The sequence below is a fragment of the Eptesicus fuscus genome, chromosome 1 (genome assembly GCF_027574615.1).
Source record: "Eptesicus fuscus isolate TK198812 chromosome 1, DD_ASM_mEF_20220401, whole genome shotgun sequence".
NCBI lineage: Eukaryota > Metazoa > Chordata > Mammalia > Chiroptera > Vespertilionidae > Eptesicus > Eptesicus fuscus.
The window spans coordinates 57,406,134-57,430,931 of NC_072473.1; the positions used below are offsets into that span (position 1 = coordinate 57,406,134).

General features: G+C 40.4%; 1 protein-coding gene across 1 annotated transcript in view; it reads left to right on the forward strand.

Annotated features, from left to right (window-relative positions):
- The window catches only part of LANCL3 (LanC like family member 3), a 48,289-nt gene extending 26,618 nt beyond the window's left edge, over nucleotides 1–21,671 (forward strand). The window contains 1 exon segment of the mRNA XM_054718991.1: nucleotides 21,512–21,671. Within this exon segment, the coding sequence (XP_054574966.1) occupies nucleotides 21,512–21,671 (160 nt within the window).
- Nucleotides 21,672–24,798: the final 3,127 nt, after the last annotated feature.

The following is a 24,798-nucleotide window of genomic DNA, read 5'->3' on the forward strand; positions in this document are numbered from 1 at the left end:
CTTTGTTCTTCTTTCTCAGGATTGCTGTGGCTATTCGGGGTCTTTTTTTATTCCAGATGAATTTTTGGAAAGTTCGTTCTAGGTCTGTGAAGTACGCCGTTGGTATTTTCATGGGCAGTGCATTGAAATTATAGATTGCTTTGGGTAGTATGGACATTTTGATGATGTTGATTCTACCAATCCATGAACATGGTATGTTCTTCCATCTGTTTATGTCTTCTTCTATCTCTTTTTTCAGTGTTGTGTAGTTTTCCGCGTATAGGTCTTTTACCTCTTTAGTTAAGTTTATTCCTAGGTATCTTAATTTTTTTGGTGTGATGGTAAATGGGATTGCTTTTATAGTCTCTCTTTCTGTAAGTTCATTATTGGTGTATAGAAATGCCATAGATTTCTTAGCATTTATTTTGTATCCTGCTACTCTGCCGAATTCATTTATTAAGTCTAGTAATTTTTTGATCGAGTCTTTAGGGTTTTCTATGTACAGTATCATGTCTTCTGCAAATAAGGACAGTTTTACTTCTTATTTTCCAATTTGGATGCCTTTTATTTCTTCTTCTTGTCTGATTGCAATGGCTAGTATTTCCAACACTATGTTGAACAGGAGTGGTGAGAGTGGGCATCCCTGTCTTGTTCCTGTTCTTAGGGGAAATGTTTTTAGTTTTTGCCCATTGAGTATGATGTTTGCTGTGGGTTTTTCATATATGGCTTTTATTATGTTGAGGTATGATCCTTCTATTCCCAGCTTGCTGAGAGTTTTTATCAAGAAAGGGTGTTGGATTTTGTCAAATGCTTTTTCTGCATCAATTGACATGACTATATGGTTTTTATCTCTCAATTTGTTTATGTGATGGATCACGTTTATTGATTTGCAAATATTGTACCATCCTTGCATCCCAGGGATAAATCCTACTTGGTCGTGGTGTATGATCTTTCTGATGTATTGCTGGATTCGATTTGCTAGAATTTTGTTGAGGATTTTGGCATCTATGTTCATGAGGGATATTGGCCTGTAATTCTCCTTCATTGTGTTATCTTTACCTGGTTTTGGTATTAGGGTGATGCTGGCTTCATAGAAGGAGCTTGGAAGTGTTCCTTCCTCTTGAATTTTCTGGAATAGTCTGAGGAGGATAGGTTTTAGCTCTTCCTTAAATGTTTTATAAAACTCCCCTGTGAAGCCGTCTGGCTCCGGGCTTTTGTTCGCTGTTAGCTTTTTGATAACTGCTTCAATTTCTTCCATAGTTATCAGCCTATTGAGATTTTTAGTCTCTTCCTGAGTAAGTTTTGGAAGGTTGTGTTTTTCTAGGAATTTGTCCATTTCCTCCAGGTTGTCTAGTTTGTTGGAGTAGAGTTGTTTGTAGTATTTTTTGACAATCCTTTGTATTTCTGTGGGGTCTGTTGTTATTTCACCTCTTTCATTTCTGATTTTGTTTATTTGGGTCCTCTCTCTTTGTTTCTTGGTGAGCCTTGCTAGAGGTTCATCAATCTTGTTTATCCTTTCAAAGAACCAGCTCTTGGTTTTATTGATCTTGTGTATTGTTTTTTTGGTCTCTATGTCATTCATTTCTGCTCTGATCTTTATTATTTCCTTTCTTCTGCTCACTGTGGGCTTTTCTTGTTGCTCCCTTTCTAATTCTTTGAGTTGTTGAGATAGATGATCTATTAACATTTTTTCTTGTTTTTTGAGGTAGGCCTGTAGAGCTATACATTTGCCTCTCAGGACTGCTTTCATTGTGTCCCATAGGATTTGCAATGTTGTATTTTTATTGTCATTAGTTTCCAGGATGTTTTTAATTTCTTCTTTGATCTCATTGATAACCCAATCATTGTTTAGTAGCATGCTATTCAGTTTCCAAGTGTTTGAATATTTTGGAATGTTTTTATTGTAGTTTATTTCTAATATTATGCCATTGTGGTCTGAGAAAATGCTTGATATGATTTCAATCTTTTTGAATTTGGGGACACTTTGCTTGTTACCCAATATGTGGTCTATTTTTGAGAATGTCCCATGTGCACTTGAGAAGAACGTATATTCCCTGGCTTTGGGGTGAAATACTCTGAAGATGTCAATTAGGTCCATCTGATCTAGTGTGTCATTTAGAATTGCTGTTTCTTTGCTGATTTTTTGTCCAGAGGATTTATCCATTGATGTCAGTGGTGTAGTAAAGTCCCCTACTATGATTGTATTGATGTTGATCTCTCCCTTGATGTCTTCCAGCAGATTTTTTATGTATTTGGGCGCTCCTGCGTTGGGTGCATATACGTTTACCAGAGTTATATCTTCTTGCTGGATTGCTCCCTTTAGTATTATGTAGTGGCCTTCCTTATCTCTTATTAAAGCCTTTACTTTGAGGTCTATTTTATCTGATATAAGTATCGCAACTCCAGCTTTTTTCTCCTTTCCATTTGCCTGAAAAATGTTTTTCCATCCCTTCACTCTCAGTCTGTGTGAGTCTTTTGCTCTAAGGTGGGTCTCTTGTAGACAGCAAATATATGGGTCATGTTTTCTTATCCATTCAGCTACCCTATGTCTTTTGATTGGTGCATTTAATCCATTTACGTTTACTGTTATTATTGATAAGTACCTGTTCGTTGACATATTTTTCCTTAGTGTTTGTGTTTCTTCTTGCCTTTCTCTATCTTCTTTTTACAGCAGCCCCTTTAGCATTTCTTGCATTGCTGGTTTGGTAGTGATGAACTCTCTTAGCCCTTTTTTGTCTGTGAAGCTTCTGATTCCACCTTCAATTTTGAATGATAGCCTTGCTGGGTATAGTATTCTTGGATTCAGTCCCTTGCTTTGCATCATTTTGTATATTTCATTCCATTCCCTTCTGGCCTGGTGTGTTTCTTTTGAGAAATCAGTTGATATTCTGATAGGAGATGCCTTGTAGGTAACTTTCTGTTTCTCTCTGGCAGCCTTTAAGATTCTTGCTTTGTCGTTGGTGTTTGTCAATTTAATTATGATGTGTCTTGGTGTCGGTCTTTTGGGGTTCAACTTGTTTGGGACTCTGTGTACTTCTTGGACTTGGATAGTTTTTTTCTTGCCAATATCAGGGAAGTTTTCTGTCATTATTTCTTCAAACAGGTTTTCTATTCCTTGCTTCTCTTCCTCTCCTTCTTTTATCCCTATTATTCGAAGGTTGTTTCGTTTTGTGTTGTCCCGAAGCTCCCTTAGGCTCTCCTCTTGCTTTCTAAGTCTTCTTTCCAATTGCTGCTGTGTTTGTGTGTTTTTTCCTACCTTGTCTTCTAATTCGCTGATGCGGTCCTCAGCCTCTTCTACTCTACTCTTTAAGCCTTCCATTGTGTTCTTTATTGCAGCTATGTCGTTCTTCATCTCCTCTTGGTTTCTTTTCATGTTGGTGACATTTTCATTCAGCTCCTTATAGCTCTCATTGAGTTGTGTGTATTTGTCATCCATTCGTTTAAACATCCTTATAACGAATACTCTGAATTCTTTCTCTGTTAAGCTGCTAGCCTCAAGTTCATTTAACTCCCTTTCTGGTGATTCTTCCTGTTCCTTCCTTTGAGAATTTCCTTTCTGTCTCCCCATGTTTTCCTGTAATGTTTTAATTGTAGTTCCAATTGCTTTGCTACCCAGGATCTTTTGGTGATGGTGCTACTGGTATATTCTCTCAGTTCTCCTGGGCTTGGTAATCTAGTGTAGCTCCCTACTTGAGCTACTTGGGTTCTCTTGATGTAGGCCTGGAAGCTTGAGAGGCACAACTGTGGTGTCTAAAAGTCAGCAGCTTTGGAGTGGAGTGTCCCAGTTTTTGCTGTCTTGCACCCTTAGTTGAAATCGCACGTGTCCAGTGGGAACTCAGTGGCATCCAGGAACCGTCTGTTGGGAGATCTCCCAGTGGCTCCCACTAGCACCCTGTGTGTAGATGGGCTCAGGGTGCCTGCCTGTTGTATATTCCCTTCTGTGGAGGTGTGTTTGCAGGCGCACTGCTCTGACACACTTTGAGGGACTCTGGCACTGAAGTTAGACAGCTAGGGTGTATGTGGGAAGTTATTCAGGAGAAAGGAGTTCAGAGTTTTTGCTGTGGGGCAGTGAGCCCTTGCCTGTACAGAATCACACCCAGCAGGGGCTCAAAGCAGCTCCTCAGAGGACCCTGTGGATATATGGGCTCAGGGTGCCTTCCCCTGCTGTGGGCCTGAGTTTGCCAGCCCTGGAGTGTGCTGGAACTGGTGGCGCGCCCGCTGGCACACACCTCTGATGCAATTTGAGAGACTCTGGCACTGAAGTTGAACAGCTAGGGTGTATGTGGGAAGTTATTCAGGAGAAAGGAGTTCAGATTTTCTGCTGTTGGGCAGCGCGCCCTTGTCTGTACAGAATCACACCCAGCAGGGGCTCAAAGCAGCTCCTCAGAGGACCCTGTGGATATATGGGCTCAGGGTGCCTTCCCCTGCTGTGGGCCTGAGTTTGCCAGCCCTGGAGTGTGCTGGAACTGGTGGCGCGCCCACTGGCACACACCTCTGATGCAATTTGAGAGACTCTGGCACTGAAGTTGAACAGCTAGGGTGTATGTGGGAAGTTATTCAGGAGAAAGGAGTTCAGATTTTCTGCTGTTGGGCAGCGCGCCCTTGCCTGTACAGAATCACACCCAGCAGGGGCCCCAAGCAGCTTTCCAGAGGACCCTGTGGATATATGGGCTCAGGGTGCCTTCCCCTGCTGTGGCCCTGAGTTTGCCAGCCCTGGAGTGTGCACGAACTGGTGGCACGCCCGCCGGCGCAAAGCTCTGAAGCCCCCTGGCACTGAAGTTGCACCGCAGGGGTGTCCCTGGGCAGTTATTTAGGAAGAGGCAGTTCAGAGATTCCACTGTAGGGCCGCGCACCCTTGACTGTGCAGAATCACCCCCTCAGGGGCTCTCAGTGGTTCCCCAGCACAGCCTGGGCAGTGGAGTGCCCGGGTGCCTATGGGCTGGGGACTCGGGGAGTCCTGAGCTCAGGCACTGGGGAGGGGGAGGTTGCACTTACCGCTTTCAGCGGCGCACTTTTGCAGATGGAGGTCTCAGGGTTCGCGCTTCTGCTGCTGGGATGGCAGGTCTTCTACCAGAGTGGCTGTAGTGACCAGGTTTGCTTCCAAGACCAGACTAGGTGGTGGTAAGGTTAGGATTCTAGTCTCTAGCAGTTCCGTTCTTAAAATGGCGGGGTCTCTGTGCCACTGGTGTCCTCCCTGGAGTGTTTGCAGCAGCCACGGGGTTTTGCCAACCAGGACTGCCTGGATTGGATGCCCCCTGGAAGAACTGCAGGGTCCAACTGTCCCTATTTCATTCACACACACACACACACACACACACACGTCCACACACACCTCTGTCACTCCTTCACTCGATCGCACGCTCACCCTCCCTACCTACCTGCTGGTCGCCATCTTTCGCAAATAACCTGTAAGAGAAATTTTAGAATTGAAGTCATTAGACCCACTTTATTTCTATCCCACTTTTTGCCCATTTTTCCTATTATGATGTTTACATTAAAGATTGTAACTCTTTGTGAATATACTCTGTAAATACTTTCCTACTTTGTTATTTATCTTTCAATTTGGTTCATGGACCAAAATTTTAAGAACTTTTCTTGTCAGAATTGTCAAAGTTACAAGATTTCTGGATTTTGTGTTTTTCCTTAAAAAGACCTTTCCCACTCTAAGATTATAAAAAGGGGGAAAATATTAATTTACATTGATATATGGGTTTGTTTCTGGAATTCCTATATTTTATCTCATTTATTTCTAATTTTTCTTAGCTACTCTCTCATTCTTCCAATTGTACTTTAGAATCCATTTTTCAAGTTGAAATAAATCCTATGACAATTTGATTGGAATTTAAATGAAAAAAAAGTTACCTTAGTGAGAATTAACATTTTTTGAATACTGACTTTTTCCATCCATGAATCTGGTATGTTGTATTTTTATTTCAATTTTTTAAAATGTCATTTGGAAAAGTTTTGATCTTATAAAGATCATGTCTATTTCTTGTTAATTTTATTCCTAGTGTTTTATTTCCAAGTTTGTTATGAGAATCATTTCCTCTACTATATTTTCATGTCATTTATTACTGGTATTTATGAAAGCATTTTAAAACATACATATTATTGCAGTTTAGCAATCTAAGAGGCATTTCTTTCACATACATCTACATTTCAGCTTATAACCACCTTAGCTTTGATAAATATCGTAATGATACATCTGCCCTTCTTACTGAACTACATTACTGTTTCTATGAGATTAACATTATATTTCACTGGGTTTTCTAAATAAACACTCATATTATCTGCAAATCATTAAAATTTTATTACTTCCTTTCTCATATATATACTCTTTTTATAAAAAAATTTTATTGCAGAGAAACCAAGATGGCGGCATAGGTAAACACCTGAACTTGCAGCCTCGTACAACCACTTCAAAACTACAACTAAAAGACAAAACGGACATCATCCAAAGCCACAGGAAGGTAGGCTAAATAGAAATTCTACAACTAGAAGGGAAGAGAAAAGCACACTGAGACTCAGAGAGGGCTGGCAACTGAGTACATGGCTGGCTTTTTCAATCCGCAGGGAGATACAAGCTCCCAAGTGCTCTGAACTCCAGTTCCAGGCAAAACTCGGGGGACCCAGACTCATACGGGGAGAAACTGGACTGTTTGGCAGCGGGCAGAACACAAGGGCGGCTTTCTCTCAGAGGTGCTTGCAGTGATTACTGCGGGACACTGAGACCCAGAGGCCTCTTAGGGCAGGGCTGACAGGAAGCCATTGCTGTTTGCTCCACCCTAAGACTCTGCCCCATCCAAGCTGTGTGCAGAGGCTTTTTGCATATGAATGGCTTGGTCCTTTGAAATCTAAACTTACCTAACAAACTGAAGCTGAGTCAGAAAGATGCAGAACATCCAAAGAAGGACCAAGGCCCCAGAGCAGCTTGCATTGCTTCACAGCTGGGCCTCATCTGGGCACCTACAAAACCCAAACAAAAAAGAGGAATCTGCAGATCTCTCTGTAGCTCTGGCTGGGTGGCCTCAGGCAGAGGCTAAATTAGCACCTCCTTGGAGAGCCAAGAGCCAGTGTACCCAGGGGTCAGAGTGGGACCATCCAGATTACAACTCCTCAGATCCATAAGGGACACACTCAGGGGGCAGACTCAGTGAGCACCAAAGCCCCACTGAAGCAAATCTTGCCTCATAAGGGTGTCTCCAGCACAGAAGTTCTCCCAGCATAGACACAGCTGATCCTCACAGCCAATTGGCCTGGAGGTCAATTCCTCCCAGTGATACCAACAGCAATCAAGGGTTAACTACAACAAGACTGTGTACACAGATCACAAAGGGGTGTACCAAGAGTGTCCACCTCAGGTAACTGGGGAGGCTGAGCCACTGGGCCCTAGAGGACACCTAGCACACAAAGCCACTCTATCAACTCAGGGAAGCAGCCAAAATGTGGAGACAAAGAAACAGGTCACAAATGAAAGAAATTGAGGAAATCAAACTATGAGATATAGAATTCAAAGGCACAATACCTGGGCACATGTATCCGGTTATAAGGTTTTTCAAGAATTTTCTAGAAAAGGCTGATAAATTTAGTGAGACCCTCGAGGATATGAAAAAGGACCAATTAGAAATTAAGCATACACTGACTGAAATAAAGAATAATTTATAGAGATCCAACAGCAGACTAGAAGATTGCAAGAATCAAGTCAAAGATTTGAAATACAAAGAAGCAAAAAACACCCAACCGGAAAAGCAAAAAGAAAAAAGAATTCAGGAGGAGAAACCAAGATGACGGCATAGGTAAACACCTAAACTGCTGCCTCGCACAACAATTTCAAAACTACAACTAAAAGACAGAACGGACATCATCCAGAACCACAGGAAAGCTGGCTGAGTGGAAATTCTACAACTAGAAGTAAGGAGGAAAGCATGCGGAGAGTCAGAAAAGCTGCAGAGGACTGAGGTACGGAGACACGCATGCAGAGAGGAAGGGCGGCTGAGTGCCTGGCTGTCTTTCTCTGGCGGGAAAGGGAAGAAAGCCCCAGACTGCACTGAACCCCAGTTATGACTGCACTGAACCCCAGTTCCGGGTGAAACCCCATGGACCCAGGCTCATACGGGGTGAGTCTGGACTGTCAGGTAGAGAGAAAGGCAAACGGAGACTCGGAGACTCGGGGAAGCCGTGGTGAGCAGAGGTCTGGAGGCTCACGCGCACGCAGAGAAGACTGACTGCTGAGGTTGCCACTAGCTCTCCCTAGTGGAAGGGAATCGGAAGCTCCTGACTGCACTGAACCCCAATTCGACTGCACTGAACCCAAGTTCCGGGAGAGCCTGGGGGAATCTGGACTGTCAGGTGGAAACTCAGAGGAGCCACGGAAGGCAGAGGTCTAGAGGCATGAGTGCAAGGGCAGGGCTGACGGGAAGCCAAGACTCTCTGCTCAGCCCTGAGACTCCACACTATCCAAGCTGAGCACAGAGGCTTTTGCAATTTTGCAAGTCTGGTCCTATAAGGCTGTCTCCAGCACAGGTCTCCCAGCATAGACACAGCTGATACACATAGCCAATTGGCCTGGAGGTCAATTCCTCCCAGTAATACCAACAACAATCAACACGTAACAACAACAAGGCTGTAAACACAGACCACAAAGGGGTGCACCAAGAGTGTCCACCTTAGGTGACTGGGGAGGCTGACCCACTGGGCCATCTAGGAAACCTAGCACACAAAGCTATCCCACAAACTCAGAGAAGCAGTGAAAATGGGGAGACAAAGTAACAGACCACAAACGAAAGAAATGGAGGAAAACAAACGTCTGGATATAAAAGTCAAAACCATGGTTATAAGGTTTTTCAAGAATTTCCTAGAAAATGTTGATAAATTTAGCCAGACCCTCTAGGATATGAAAAAGGACCAACTAAAAATTAAATATACACTGACTAAAATAAAAAATATTATACAGAGACCCAAAAGCAGACTAGAGGAACGCAAAAATCAAGTCAAAGATTTGAAATTCAAAGAAGCAAAAAACACTCAACCAGAAAAGAAAAAAGAAAAAAGAATCCAAAAAGTTGAAGATAGTGTAAGAAGCCTCTGGGACAACTTCAAGTGTATCAACATCAGAATAATGGGGGTGCCAGAAGAAGAGAGAGAGCAAGATACTGAAAACCTATTTGAAGAAATAATGACCCAAAACTTCCCCTACCTGGTGAAAGAAATAAACTTACAAGTCCAGGAAGCACAGAGAACCCCAAACAAAAGGAATCCAAAGAGGACCACACCAAGACACATAATAATTAAAATGCGAAGAGCAAAAGACAAAGAGAGATTATTAAAAGCAGCAAGAGAAAAACAGTTAGTAACCTACAAGGGAGTACCCATATGATTGTCAGCTGATTTCTCAACAGAAACTAGACAGGAGTGGCAAGAAATATTCAAAGTGATGAATAGCAAGAACCTACAACCAAGATTACTCTACCCAGAAAATTTATCATTCAGAATTGAAGGGCAGATAAAGAGCTTCATAGACAAGAAAAAGCTAAAGGAGTTCATCACCACCAAACCAGTATTATATGAAATGCTGAAAGGTATTCTTTAAGAAGAGGAAAAAGAAGAAAAATGTAAAGATAACAATTATGAACAACAAATACATATCTATCAACAAGTGAATCTAAAAATCAAGTGAATGAAAAATCTGATGAACAGAATAATCTGGTGAGTATAATAGAATCAGGGACATAGAAGGGTAAAGGGGTGTAGAGGGTGCAGGAAGAGACTGGACAAAAATCATACACCTATGGATGAGGAGAGTAGAGGGGGCAGATAAGGGCAGGTGGTGGGGTGGGAACCTGGTGGAGAGGAGCGATGGAGGGGGGGAAGAGGAACAACTGTAATAATCTGAACAATAAATATTTAATTTAAAAAATAATAACATTCAAAAAAAATTTTTTATTGCATGGGTCAGAATCTCTAAAACAGTGTTCAATAATAAGAGGGATAGTAAATGGCCTTGTCTTTATACTGATTTAATTATGAATGCTTTTCTGTATCACCGAGATCTTTTAAATTTGCTTCTTATGATGTACTAGAGGCCTGGCACACAAAATTCATACGTGGGTACGGTCCCTAGGCCTGGCCTGTGATCTGAGCCATCTTCCCCAGATGCCTGAACCGGCCCCGCCCCTGCCACCACCCACCCCTGGCTCCCCATTTTCCATCAGGTAATCGGTGCTTGACGGCCAGGGGAAGGGACCAAGATGTGGTTAGTGTGCCTCATAGTGACTGTTCCAGCAGTTGTTCTGATTGTTCTGCTGTTAGTGTCAATTTGCATATTACCCTTTTATTATATAGGATATTCATGTCAGATTATGATATGCCTCTTTTCATGATAACTCAGTGGCTTTCCATTTGACTCAGAGTAAAAGCCAAAGTCTATCCTTTGAGCAAAATGCCCTACAGGATTTGCCTCCCTTTGCCTCTCTGATACCATGCCCTATTTATTCTTCTTCTTGGTTGTTTCTACCATAGTAGCTTCCTGGTGATTTTGTTAGGATGCCAGGTACAATCTACCTCAAAGCTTTTGAAATTTGGTTAATTTGACCTGTAATACTCACTTTCTACATATATCTTCCAGTGCCATCACTTCATTCAGAACTTCACTCAAAAATAATTTTCTCTGAGAGGCCTTCCTAAGCCAACTTATCTAATATTCAGTGTTAAATATAAAATATCCTTTATGATATTTGTGTGTATGCACTGAAGAAAAAAATACTAACTTATGTAAGTCCTCTGTTTGAAGCTCCATTTTTAGGAATTCTGTTAACATAGTATTATTCATGACTCCCTAATCTGTTCAGGTTGCAGCCTGACCCTTAATTTCCCATATGTAGAAAAAGAAAGTCATTTTGGATCTTATCTAGGTTAATGCTATATCACCTTTGGGATAAATTTCATCAGAGGTTGTCAAGCCCTAGAAAGCCTATTTAAAAAGTCAGAACAACCCTTTATTTTTCTGGCAGACCAGTTCTAGCTTACTGAGTCTTAGTTATAAGGTTCTGGAGTCTAGGCCTCTTTTGGCAACTTAAATTTCTCATAGTCATAGAATGAAAATTGTCAGGTAATACCTGAATATTATATGAACATTATATTTAATTGCACAGAATACTAACATTTCCACTTTATTGTAATTCAAAGTTAAATATGGTTTGGCCCAAAATGGGGAGACTTCTTTCATTTTGGCAGTTCCTAAGACAGTAAAACAATATGTATATCTGAATAAATATTACTTGGTCATCACCTATTACTCTTAACCTACAGTTGGAATTGATGGCCACAGAAAAATATTTAACAACCTTTCCGTCTCTTCTATGAATATTTATTTTTTCAGGTTTACCATCTCCTCTTGAATTCATTTTTGGAAGTAAATATATTCCCCTAGAAACATCTAGTTCATATAGATTTTCAAATGTTTGAGGTAAAGGTCTAACAATATAGTTCTATGATATTTTAAATCTTCCATATTATTGTTTATATGCCCCTTTGAATTCCTAATCCTTTTTTCTTTTTCGTCAGACACACCAGCATTTTGTCTATGTTGTTCATGCATTCAAAGAACTGGCTTTGATTTTGTTTATTATTTTTTTGTTTTTCTCTTTTGCTTTCCAATTCATTATTTTCTGCCTATGTTTTGACTTTCTAGTGTTCCTTTCCTTTAATTTGTTATTTTCAAGAGTTTAAAAAAAATCTTAACTAGAATAATTCCATCTTTCTAATTAAAAACTCAGATCAATGAATTTTCCTCTGGATTTAGTTTTGGTCATAATCATCAGGTTTTGATATGTCATGATCTCAGTGTTTACATTTTTTTAGTTATATATTACCATTCTAACTTCTGTTTTGACATAATTTTTTAGTAAAAGGAATTTGCTAGTTTGAATTCTGCACTATTCTGTAGATTGTGTGGAAACAATCATTTCCACTTTATTTTTTAATTTAATACATCTTTGTTGTTCAGGTTATTACAATTGTTTCTTCTTTCCCCCCCCCCATAGGTCCCCTCCACCTGGTTCCCACCCCACCCTCTTCCCTTACCGCCCCCCGCACTGTCCTCATCCATAGGTGTACGATTTTTGTCCAGTCTCTTCCCACACACCCCACACCCCTTTCCCTGTGAGAATTATCAATCCACTCCCTTTCTATGCCCCTGATTCTATTATATTTACCAGTTTATTCTGTTCATCAGATTTTTAATTCACTTGATTTTTAGATTCACTTGTTAATAGATATGTATTTGTTGTTCATAATTTTTATCTTTACTTTTTTCTTCTTCTTCCTCTTCTTAAAGAATACCCTTCAGCATTTCATATAAAACTGGTTTGGTGGTGATGAACTCCTTTAGCTTTTTCTTATCTGTGAAGCTCTTTATCTGACCTTCAATTCTGAATCATAACTTTGCTGGGTAGAGTAATCTTGGTTGTAGGTTCTTGCTATTCATCACTTTAAATATTTCTTGCCACTCCTGTCTGGCCTGCATAGTTTCTGTTGAGAAATCAGCTGATAATCATATGGGTACTCCCTTGTTGATAACTAACTGTTTTCTCTTGCTGTTTTTAATATTTTCTCTTTGTCTTTTGCTCTTGGCATTTTAATTATGATGTGTCTTGGTGTGGTCTTCTTTGGATCCCTTTTGTTTGGGGTTCTGTGCGCTTCCTGGACTTCCAAGTCTATTTCTTTCACCAGGTGGGGGAAGTTTTCAGTCATTATTTCTTCAAATAGGTTTTCAGTATCTTGCTCTCTCTCTTCTTCTGGTACCCCCATTCTTCTGATGTTGATATGCTTGAAGTTGTCCCAGAGGCTTCTTACACTATCTTCAACTTTTTGGATTCTTTTTTCTTTTTGCTTTTCCGGTTGAGTGTTTTTTGCTTCTTTGTATTCCAAATCTTTGACTTGATTTTTGCGTTCCTCTAGTCTGCTTTTGGGTCTCTGTATAATATTTTTTTTTTATTTTAGTCAGTGTATGTTTAATTTCTAGTTGGTCCTTTTTCATATCCTCAAGGGTCTCGTTAAATTTATTGGCCTTTTCTAGGAAATTCTTGAAAAACCTTATAACCATGGTTTTGAACTCTACATCTAGTTGTTTGTTTTTCTCCATTTCTTTCGTTTGTGATCTGTTTCTTTGCCTCCACATTTTTGCTGCTTCCATGAGTTGGTATGGTGGCTTTGTGTGCTAGGTGTCCTATATGGCCCAGTGGGTCATCCTCCCAGTTACCTGAGGTGGACAATCTTGGTGCACTCCTTTGTGGACTCTGTGTACAGCCTTGTTACAGTTAAGTCTTGATTGTTGTTGGTGTTACTGGGAGGAATTGACCTCCAGGCCAATTGGCTGTGAGGACCCGCTGTTTCTATAATGGAAGAACTGCTGTGCTGGAGACACGCTTATGGGGCAGGCCTTGTTTCAGTGGGGCTTTGGTGTTCACTGAGTCTGCCTCTTGAATGTGTCACTTATGGATGTGAGTAGTTGAAATCTGGTGTCATCTCACACTGATCACTAGATACACTAGCTTCTGGATCTCCAATGGGGTGCAGGTCAGCTACTGTCTGAGGCCACCCAGCAGGAGCTAAAGCGAGAACTACAGTTTTATCCTCTTTGCTTGGCGTTTGGAGGTTTTGGACCTGTTTGTCCAGAGCTGCAGTTTGTTAGATTAAGCTGAGATAGGGAGGGCATTTATATGCAAAAGCCACTGCTTGGAGCTTAGGTGGGTTTGTAGATTGTGCGGGGCTGGGTCTCAGGGAGTCACTAGGCTAGGGCGTGGCAAACAGTGATGGCTTCCAGTCAGCTGTCTCTGTGTTTCCACGTTTCCAAGTCCCCTCGTCCCGCACCTCAGCACAGTAAACAATGATTGCTGGGCGCACCTCTACAAGAATGTCACCCTCACTTTCAGACCCGATGGCAGACAGTCCAGCTTCTCCCCGTAGGAGTTTGGGTCCCCAGCGTCTCCTTAGAAACTGGAGTTCAGAGTAATAGGGAGCTGGTCTCCCTTCGAGTTGAAAAGAAGCACTGCACCCAGTCACCTGCCACCAGCCTGATTCACATGCCTCCATACCTCAGCTTTTAAGTGCTTGTGCATCTCTCAATTACAATTACAAATTTTTAATTAACTCATGAGGAGGTATCATTATTCTACTATTTAAATATTTTAATTTTATTTATAAATTGTTGCATATATAGGAAACAGTTGATAGAAAACTTACACTAAACAGAATTGCAATAGGTGTTCTGCTGATTTATTTTAATCTGCCATCAATAATTCCAAGAACCTTTAAAAGATACAATAAGTAATTACTCTCATAAGATCCCCTATGTAGTAGCAATTATCTAAATTTATGGCAATATCATCTGTCCAGCCTTACCACCCCATGAGCTCCAGCCTCTGAATTGGTGGTTATTTTTGTTGTTGATGGGAATAATAACAAGTCAGTAAAAAGATGGCATAAATAACAGCACTTTAAATGCTGTTAACTACTAAAAATGTTACTCATTCTGCTAAGTGAAATAAGCCAGGCAATGAAAGAAAAATACCACATGATCTCACTCCTTTATGGGAAATAAAGAACATTATACCTGATGAACAAAAAGATAGATACAGAGGCAGTGAAGCATCGAACAGACTGTCAAATTACAGGGGGAAGGCTGGGGAGTGTTGGCGAATGGGGGACAGAGATCAACTGAAGGACTTGTATGCATGCATATAAGCACATCAGTGGACACAAGACACTGGGGGTGGGTGGGATGAGGGCATGTGCCAGGGGGGTAGGGGAGGCTGGGGGAAGGTCAATGGGGAAAAAAGGAGATATATGTATTACTATTTGTAATACTTTAAACAAAGAAATAAAATTTTAAAAATTTTACTCATTCTAAATAATTTCAATAGGATTTGTTATAAATATCAGAAAAAGATAAAGCTTTTTCATAGAGAATTTAGATGCCAGTGAAAAGCAGATGTCATAAAAGCAATCTGGAGAAGAGTGTAGACGTGTGTGGTGTGTGTGTGTATAAGCTAGGGTCAGTTAGATTCTGCACGTCTTCCAAGGGGCTGCCTAACCGGGCAGTCCTAGACAGCGGAGCCCCGCGCACAAAGCGGACACATCTCCTCGGCTGTTGCGGACGCGGAGACCACGCCATCTTGAGAAACAGAGCTGCCTGAGACTCGGATCCTGGCTTCTGACACAAACCAGGACCCTGCAGCCACTGGGGACAGAGAACTGCTATCACAGCTTCAGACCAACAAACAACAAGAATCCAGACTTCCCGGCAGAATTCCGTGAGTCAAAGAGCCTACCCCTTCCCCGCAGGCGCGCAGACAGCGCCATTTTAACTGATAGATCCGCCTCTCGCCCAAGCCACAGAGCTTTGCGCAGGGACTAGCTCCCCCTCAGGGAATTTGGCGCTCTAGCGCGCACGCACACAGGAGAGAATCAGCTCCCTGTTGGGGAAATCTGTCAGTGCGCACAGAGGGCACCCCTTCGGAGAATTTGGGGGAATTTGGCTTGCGGGTCACAGCTCTCCCTTCAGGGAATCTTAGTGCTTGCACAGAGGGGCTTTCCCTTTGGGGAATTTGGCGCGCAGGACAGACTCCGCCCCCCTTCCGGGACTCCGGTAGAGTGCACAGAGCCAGCTCACCTTCAGGAAATCAAGAGTGTGCGCCCTAGCCGGTTTGGCTCAGTAGAGAGAGCACACACAGGTCGCAGCTCCACTTCAGGGAATTTGGCACGCCGGACACAGCTGCCTGGGATCCCTGACTCACAGCGCATTCACACTAAGAGCCAGCGACCCCAATTGTTGGTGCATGCACACATAGGGACCCTGAGTCTCAACGAGAAACCGCACAAGGCAACAGAGACTCTGACACTTTAGTGTTGGTGCAGACACAGGGAAACTCTGACTCCTGGCACATGCTAAGGATCTCATTTTCGGCACATACCAACAGTGTGGTGCAGACAGGGCCCCTGAATCTAAGTGTGCACACGAGACCACACGGAACACTGGGGACACTGACCCTGGGCAAGTCTGGTTCCCACCAACCAAAGGCAGCCACATGTCCTAGTGTCAGAGCACTTCAGTGAAACTCGGGTGGAGTGAAGTCCCCACAGCACACGGCCCAGGTCCACGCAAACGGAAGCTTGAGCTTTCTGGTGATAGCCAGAATGGGGAAACGAAATAAGTCACAGAGGAAAGAAAATGTGGAGTCGCCAAGAAAGGAAATCAGTGAAACTGAAGCTTGCAACATGACCGAAAAGGAGTTTAGAGTAATGGTCGTGGAATTTATACATCGGATGGATGAGAAAATAAACAACTTATGCAAGAATCAGGAAGAAATGAAAAGTGATATAGCTACAATCAAAAACACCATGGAAAGTTTCAACAGTAGACTACAAGAAGCAGAGGACCGAATTAGTGAGTTAGAAGATCAGGTACAGAAACAAGCTCAATCTCAACAGCAATTGGAGAAAAAAATTAAAAAGCAGGAGGAAAGCCTAAGGGAGCTTCGGAACAACATGAAACGAAGTAACATGCGTATAATAGGGCTGCCAGAAGGACAAGAAGAGCAGGGATTAGAAAATCTATTTGAAGAAATAATGACAGAAAACTTCCCGGATATGGGAAAGATAAAAGTTACGCAAGTACAGAGAGTCCCAAGCAGGATCAACCCCAAAAGACCCACACCAAGACATGTCATAATTTCAATGGCAAATATAAATGATAAAGAGAGAATCTTAAAGGCGGCAAGAGAGAGATAGAGAGTTACCTACAAAGGAACACCCATCAGATTGTCAAATGATTACTCAACAGAAACAGAACAAGCTAGAAGTGAATGGACAGAGGTATACAAAGTGTTGCAAAGCAAAGGACTGAATCCAAGAATACTATATCCAGCAAGGCTATCAATCAAAATTGAAGGGGAAATCAGGAGCTTTGCAGATAAAAAAAAGGCTTAAGGAGTTTATCACCACCAAACCAGCAATGCAAGAATTGCTAAAGGGAATACTGTAAAAAGAAGAAATAAACAGGTAAGAAGGAATATAGACACAAAAATAGATATGACCACAAACAAATACCTTTCAGTAATATCTTTAAATGTAAATGGACTAAATGCTCCAATCAAAAGATATCGAGTAGCTGAATGGATAAAAAAACACGACCCATATATATGCTGTCTACAAGAGACCCACCTCAGAACAAGAGACTCACACAGATTGAAAGTGAAGGGATGGAAAAATATCTTTCAGGCAAATGGAAATGAAAAAAAAGCTGGGGTAGCAATACTTATATCTGACAAAATAGACCTCAAAGTAAATGCCATAACAAGAGATAAAGAAGGCCACTTCATAATACTAAAGGGAGAAATCCAACAAGAAGAAATAATTCTGGTAAACATATACGCTCCCAATATAGGAGCACCCAAATACATAAAAAAACTCCTGGAAGATTTCAAGGGAGAGATTAATAGCAATACAATCATAGTAGGAGACTTTAATACCCCACTAACACCACTGGACAAATCCTCTAAACAAAAAATCAGCAAAGAAACAGCAATCCTAAATGAATCACTAGACCAGATGGAATTAATTGACATCTTTAGAACATTTCACCCCAAAGCCACAGAATATACATTCTTCTCAAGTGCACATGGGTCATTTTCAAAGATAGACCATATGCTGTGTCACAGGCAAAGTCTCTTCAAATTCAAGAAGATAGAAATTATATCAAGCATCTTCTCAGATCACAGTGGCATAAAACTGGAAATCAACTACAATAAATACAATCCAAAGAAATCAAACACTTGGAGACTAAACAGCATGCTATTAAACCATGACTGGCTCACCAGAGAGATCAAGGAAGAAATAAAAAACATCATGGCAACAAATGATAATGAAAACACAACAATCCAAAATCTATGGGACACAGTGAAAGCAGTCTTGAGAGGGAAGTTCATAGCTCTACAAGCCTATTGCAAAAAACAAGAATCAATGGTAATAAATTACTTAACCCTACAACTCAAAGAGCTAGAAAAAGAGCAGCAAGAAAAGCCCAGTGTAACCAGAAAGAAGGAAATAACAAAGATCAGAGTGGAGATAAATAACATAGAGACCAAAGAAACAATACAAAAGATCAACAAAACCAAGAGCTGGTTCTTTGAAAGGATAAACAAGATTGATGGACCTCTAGCCAGGCTCACCAAGAAGCAAAGAAAGAGGACCCAAATAAACAAAATCAGAAATGAAAGAGGTGAAATAACAACAGACCCCGCTGAGATACAAAGGATTGTTACAAAATACTACGAACAACTCTATTCCAACAAACTGGACAAACTGGAGGAAATGGACATATTCCTAGAAAAATATAACCTTCCAAAAATCAATCAAGAAGAATCTAAAGAGCTCAATAGGCCAATAACTATGGACGAAATTGAAGCAGTCATCAAGAAGCTTCCGGCAAACAAAAGCTCGGGGCCTGATGGCTTCACAGGAGAGTTTTACCAAACATTCAAGGAAGAACTAAAACCTATCCTCCTCAGACTATTCCAAAAAATTCAAGAGGAAGGAACACTTCCAAGCTCCTTCTATGAAGCCAGCATCACCCTAATACCAAAACCAGATAAAGACAACACAATGAAAGAGAATTACAGACCAATATCCCTCATGAACATAGATGCCAAAATCCTCAACAAAATTCTAGCAAATCGGCTCCAGCAGTACATCAGAAAGATCATACACCATGACCAAGTAGGATTTATCCCAGGAATGCAAGGATGGTACAATATCCGCAAATCAATAAACGTGATACATCACATAAACAAATTGAGAGATAAAAATCACATAGTCATATCAATTGATGCAGAAAAAGCATTTGACAAAATCCAACACCCTTTCTTGATAAAAACTCTCAACAAGGTGGGAATAGAAGGCTCATACCTCAACATAATAAAAGCTATAAATGATAAACCCACAGCAAACATCATACTCAATGGACAAAAACTAAAAACATTTCACCTAAGAACAGGAACAAGACAGGGATGCCCACTCTCACCACTCCTGTTTGACATAGTACTGGAAGTATTAGCCATTGCAATTAGACAAGAAGAAGAAATAAAAAGCATCCAAATTGGAAAAGAACAAGTAAAGCTGTCTTTATTTGAAGACGACATGATATTGTACATAAAAAATCCGAAAGACTCCGTCAAAAAACTAATAGACTTAATAAATGAATTTGTCAATGTAGCAGGATACAAAATTAACGCCAAGAAATCTATGGCCTTTCTATACACCAATAGTGAACTTACAGAAAGAGAGACTAAAAAGGCAATTCCATTTACCATCGCACCAAAAAAATTAAGATACCTAGGAATAAACTTAACTAAGGAGGTAAAAGACCTATACACTGAAAACTACAGGACACTGAAAAAAGAGATAGAGGAAGACGTAAACAGATGGAAGAACATACCATGTTCATGGATTGGTAGAATCAACATCATTAAAATGTCCATACTACCCAAAGCAATCTATAGATTCAATGCACTCCCCATTAAAATACCAATGGCATATTTCACAGACCTTGAAAGAACTCTCCAAAAATTCATCTGGAATAAAAAAAGACCCCGAATAGCCACAGCAATCCTGCGAAAGAAGAATAAAGTAGGAGGGATCTCAATACCAGATTTCAAGCTGTATTACAAAGCCACTGTTCTCAAAACAGCCTGGTACTGGCACAAGAACAGACATATAGATCAGTGGAACAGAATAGAGAATCCAGATATTGACCCAAACCACTATGCTCAATTAATATTTGACAAAGGAGGCATGAACATACAATGGAGTCAAGACAGTCTCTTCAATAAATGGTGTTGGGAAAATTGGACAGATACATGCAAAAAAATGAAGCTTGATCACCAACTTACGCCATACACAAAAATAAACTCAAAATGGATACAGGACTTAAACATAAGACGGGAAACCATAAAAATACTAGAGCAATCCACAGGTAGCAAAATCTCAGACATATGCCAAAAGAAATTCTTCACTGACACTGCACCTAGGGCAATGGAAGCTAAAGAGAAAATTAACAAATGGCACTACATCAAAATAAAAAGCTTTTTCACAGCAAAAGAAACCATTAACAAAACAACAAGAAGGCCTACTGCATGGGAGAACATATTTGCAAATGGCATCACTGATAAAGGTTTGATCTCCAACATCTACATGCAGCTTATACAACTTAATAAAAGGAAGATAAATGATCCAATAAAGAAATGGGCAACAGAACTAAATAGAAGCTTTTCAAAAGAAGACAGAAGGAAGGCCAAGAGACACATGAAAACATGCTCAACGTCACTAATTATCCGAGAGATGCAAATCAAAACAACAATGCGGTACCATCTTACACCTGTCAGAATGGCTATCATCAACAAATCAACAAACGACAAGTGTTGGCGAGGATGCGGAGAAAAAGGAACCCTCGTGCACTGCTGGTGGGAATGCAGACTGGTGCAGCCACTGTGGAGAACAGTATGGAGTTTCCTCAAAAAACTGAAAATGGAACTCCCATTTGACCCAGTAATCCCACTCCTGGGAATATATCCGAAGAAACTAGAAACACCAATCAGAAAGGATATATGCACCCCTATGTTCATAGCAGCACAATTCACCATAGCTAAGATTTGGAAACAGCCTAGGTGCCCGTCAGCAGATGACTGGATCAGAAAACTGTGGTACATCTACACAATGGAATACTATGCTGCCATAAAAAAGAAGGAATTCTCATCATTTGCAGCAACCTGGATGGAATTGGAGAACATTATGTTAAGTGAAATAAGTCAGTCAATGAAAGAAAAATATCACATGATCTCACTCATTTATGGGTAATAAAGAACATTATAAACTTGAACAAAAGATAGATACAGAGACAGTAAAGCATCAAACAGACTGTCAAATTACAGGGGGAAAGTTAGGGAGAGGTGGGGGAGATAAGAGATCAATCAAAGGACTTGTATGCATGCATATAAGCATAACCAATGGATGCAAAACTCTGGGGGATGAGGGCATATATGGGAGTGGGGTGGGGGGTGGCAATGGTAAAATATGTACACATATAATACCTTAATAAAAAAATTGGGAAAAAAAATAAAAGCAATCTGTCTTATAGCTGAGTTTGCTATTTGATGCCACGACTATAAAATGTGGTTTGCTTATTCTCATTTATCTTATCCCTTTGTTTACCCAAAGCACATATTGTATAAAATCTTGCCCATGTAGTTTTACAGTCTCTGCTGTCTGTCACATATAAATGAAACCTAGCTCAGAAATAATATTCCTGCAGAAAAACAGCATATTCATTTTTAAAAGGAACATTCTTAAAATATTGTACAATTCTGGAAATAAAATGATGCTAAAATTTTAACTTAGCAGAGAGGAGGAAGAAGCAACCCAAAGCCAATTATGTGGAAACACTAATGTTAAAACTCTTCATATTTTCTTCTTCTTTTAGGTTTGCTGAGTTTTTATTTATTGAGGAATTCAAGGCCAGTTCTCACGTCCTTGAAAGTATATACAGCTTGTATGAAGGCTTCTCTGGGATGGTGTGCTTTCTGATTGGTCTGCTGCAGCCCAGTCAGGCTGAATTCCCTCTCTTCAGAGTCTTTGTTTAGAAGGCTCCATCTCCCACTGTGGCCCTGTAGAAGGTCCCTGAGATTTCCAGAGCTACCCAAGGTAGTTTCCACACAAGCCACATTCAATGGTATCACAACCATGAGCCTTAACATTGCCACAGGAAGAAGGAAAGAAAGAAAGGGAGGCAGGCCGGTGAAGGCAACATACCAGACTTCAGGAAGAAGAGTCTGAGAACCTGCAAAATGAAGACACCATAGCTCTTCTAAATCATAGAAATTCAATATTTCAGAGATTAGGAGTGAAACTAGTGATTAGAGGAGAAAGGAAAAAATAAATTATTTGTTTTTTAGTTAGGACATAAAAAACTGAAATGTGGACAAAGGCAATAAAATGTCAATATCTTTGTAATTGGAAAGAGAAGTTGACTATTTTTGGGTGCTCTCCACCCCTAAATTCAGAAATGAAATTGGGATGAGTTGGGGAATAATCTAAAACTAAAATAATTGCCCAGATGAAAGCTTCTAGGAGGGGTGCGGTGTCAGGTTGCTGAAGGACAAAAAAGGAAACTTAGTTTTCCTATGCCTTTACCTATTGAAATTTATGCTTTTTACTGAATAGAGATATTTTCATATGAATCTCTACTTTTTATCAATATCCTGGGCACATATCAAAACGTTGCTTAAACCCCGAAATTTGAAGTTTCTTTAGCCATCTTTTCCTGGTTCCCCCCTTCCCCCAATTAGAATAGTAAAATTCATAGACTAGCAAATACTGTAGCAACTGTTACTGTCAAATATTTTTCTGTTTGAAGTGTGAGCTGTTATTGTCTACTGCAACTTTTAAATGTAATTCCTATGAAGCTATTAGCTGAACTGTAAAATATACTCATGATAAAAATCACTCATTCAGGGTAACCACTACAAAAGTGTTTCATTTCTGCCTTTGATGGAATACTGTGTCCCCTAACACAGGCAGAGAAAGGAACTAGTGATGTGAAAAGAATGTTGCTCAACTTTATACTGTTAGAATAAGAGATGAGTGAACTCCTTATCTCCCAAGACACAAGCTCCACAGGAAATTGTGTACAATACCCCCCAAGCCAAGTTGTCATATTGAATTCAACCCTGCTATAAACACATAGAAGTTGTAAAACAACTTCAAGAAAATAGTGCTTTTCAGAACACTATAGGAGCATTTGTCACTTCAATACTCAGAATACTGGTTTACTGCTTTCCTAGAACTTGGTCACTGACAATTTCATATCGAAGTGGAGGAGGGAGTTTTATACCATATAAGATTTAACAATTATTAAATGGTCATTAAATATTTACATATGTAAAATATGTACATACAGTATATCCTCATGTATACTCAAACATTTACTTAATTCAGTAGTTTTTTAATTCTTGATTCATAAATGAACTTTGGGAGGAGTGGGGAATGCTCTGTTGCCTAAAAATATCTGTGTGTGTATGTGTGTGTGCATGCTCATTTTGGTGGGGGGGGGATCTCTAGCATTCCTGAGATTCTCAAAGAAATCTGTAGCTGAAAAAAATGGAAGAACCACCTTTGTATATTTTATGTTTTCATCCATCAGAACAAAGTAGGACAAAATGGTTTTGAAAGCATGCACATTTTTAGCTGCTTGTTTCATTTTCACATCCTTAGATATGAATATATAAAATTTGCCTTAGTTTTTCATCTTTGAAAGTACTCAGGTTGTGGCAATACTCCCAAAGTTGGGATCTAGAAGTTCTTTCAAAAATAGTCAAGGACCTTTCTGAAATCTTTAAGGCAAAAAATGCCTTCTACAAAATAGTCTCTTTTTGAAACAATAGTGATACCTGCTTTTCAAGCCCAGGGTTTCACTTCCCAAGTGTATTTATTCAGTAACCTAGACTAGATGCTAGGGATACAGCAATGAACAAAACATCTCTACAAGTCACCTTCTGTTTCTGTTTTTTGATCCTTCCACAATTCATCCTTGAGACCAAAAACCTAAAGCACTAAGAAGTGATAATATATCTCAACATATCAGTTCCATTTCTAGGAACATTCAGAAAAACTAGACTCTTTCTTGACCATCTGTGCTTTCAAGGTCCAGTAGGGTAACTCATGTTGCTATGCTGATCATTGTGAAAAGGTAACCCTTTCGCATGTCAAATCCAGCAAAGGCCATGTTTGAGTGTCATTATAAATTGACACGTCAGTAAATTAGAAATAAGGGTAAGCTTGTTTAGCATGTAAACATGTGGTAAGTTTTAATTTTCCTGAAATAATTATAGGTTTGGGAAGGTCTTCTTCTATCTTTTCATTTTCTCAAGAAGTGGGAAAATAGCCAAAACTGGTTTGGCTCAATGGATAGAGTGTTGGCCTGCGGACTCAAGGGTCCCGGGTTCGATTCCGGTCAAGGGCATGTGCCTTGGTTGCAGGCACATCCCCAGTAGGGGGTGTGCAAGAGGCAGCTGATCGATGTTTCTCTCTCATCGATGTTTCTGACTCTCTATCCCTCTCTCTTCCTCTCTGTAAAAAATCAATAAAATATATTTAAAAAAAAAAGAAGTGGGAAAATACCCCTAAGTGTTGCTATAGAAAAATGTGGCATGTCACTTCTTATTTAATTAACCAACTTGATTCCTTCTATGTAGTAACATTATTGCTTGAATAGTGATTAATTAAGCATTTTGCCTCTTGAAGACTATGGGGCAGTTTTACCACCAGTATAACTATAATATTATTTAGTGTACTAGTAGCCCTGCACATGAATCTGTGTGCCAGTAGCTCGCCAGTAGCTCACTACTACCCTTCTGTAGCTCTCCGCCCACTGCCCCACCCTCCTGTTGCTCCCTCCGCTCCCCCTGCCACCTCATAGCTTGCTGCCCTGCTCCCTCCTGTAGTTCTCTACCACCTGCGTATAGCTCACTGTCCCACCCTCCTGTTGATCCATGATCCAGTCGTTACTCGGTCGGTCATTACGTTTCACAGCATAACGACATATATAAGATGTGATATGAACAATTATAAACCCTGAAAATATGAGAGGATAGATTAAAATAATCTCTCAACAATGGGGAGACTGCATTATTCTTTAAGAACAGAATTTTTTTCTTACTATTTTTCATATATTTTTACTGTTGATAGTATTACATGTCTCCCATTTTCCCC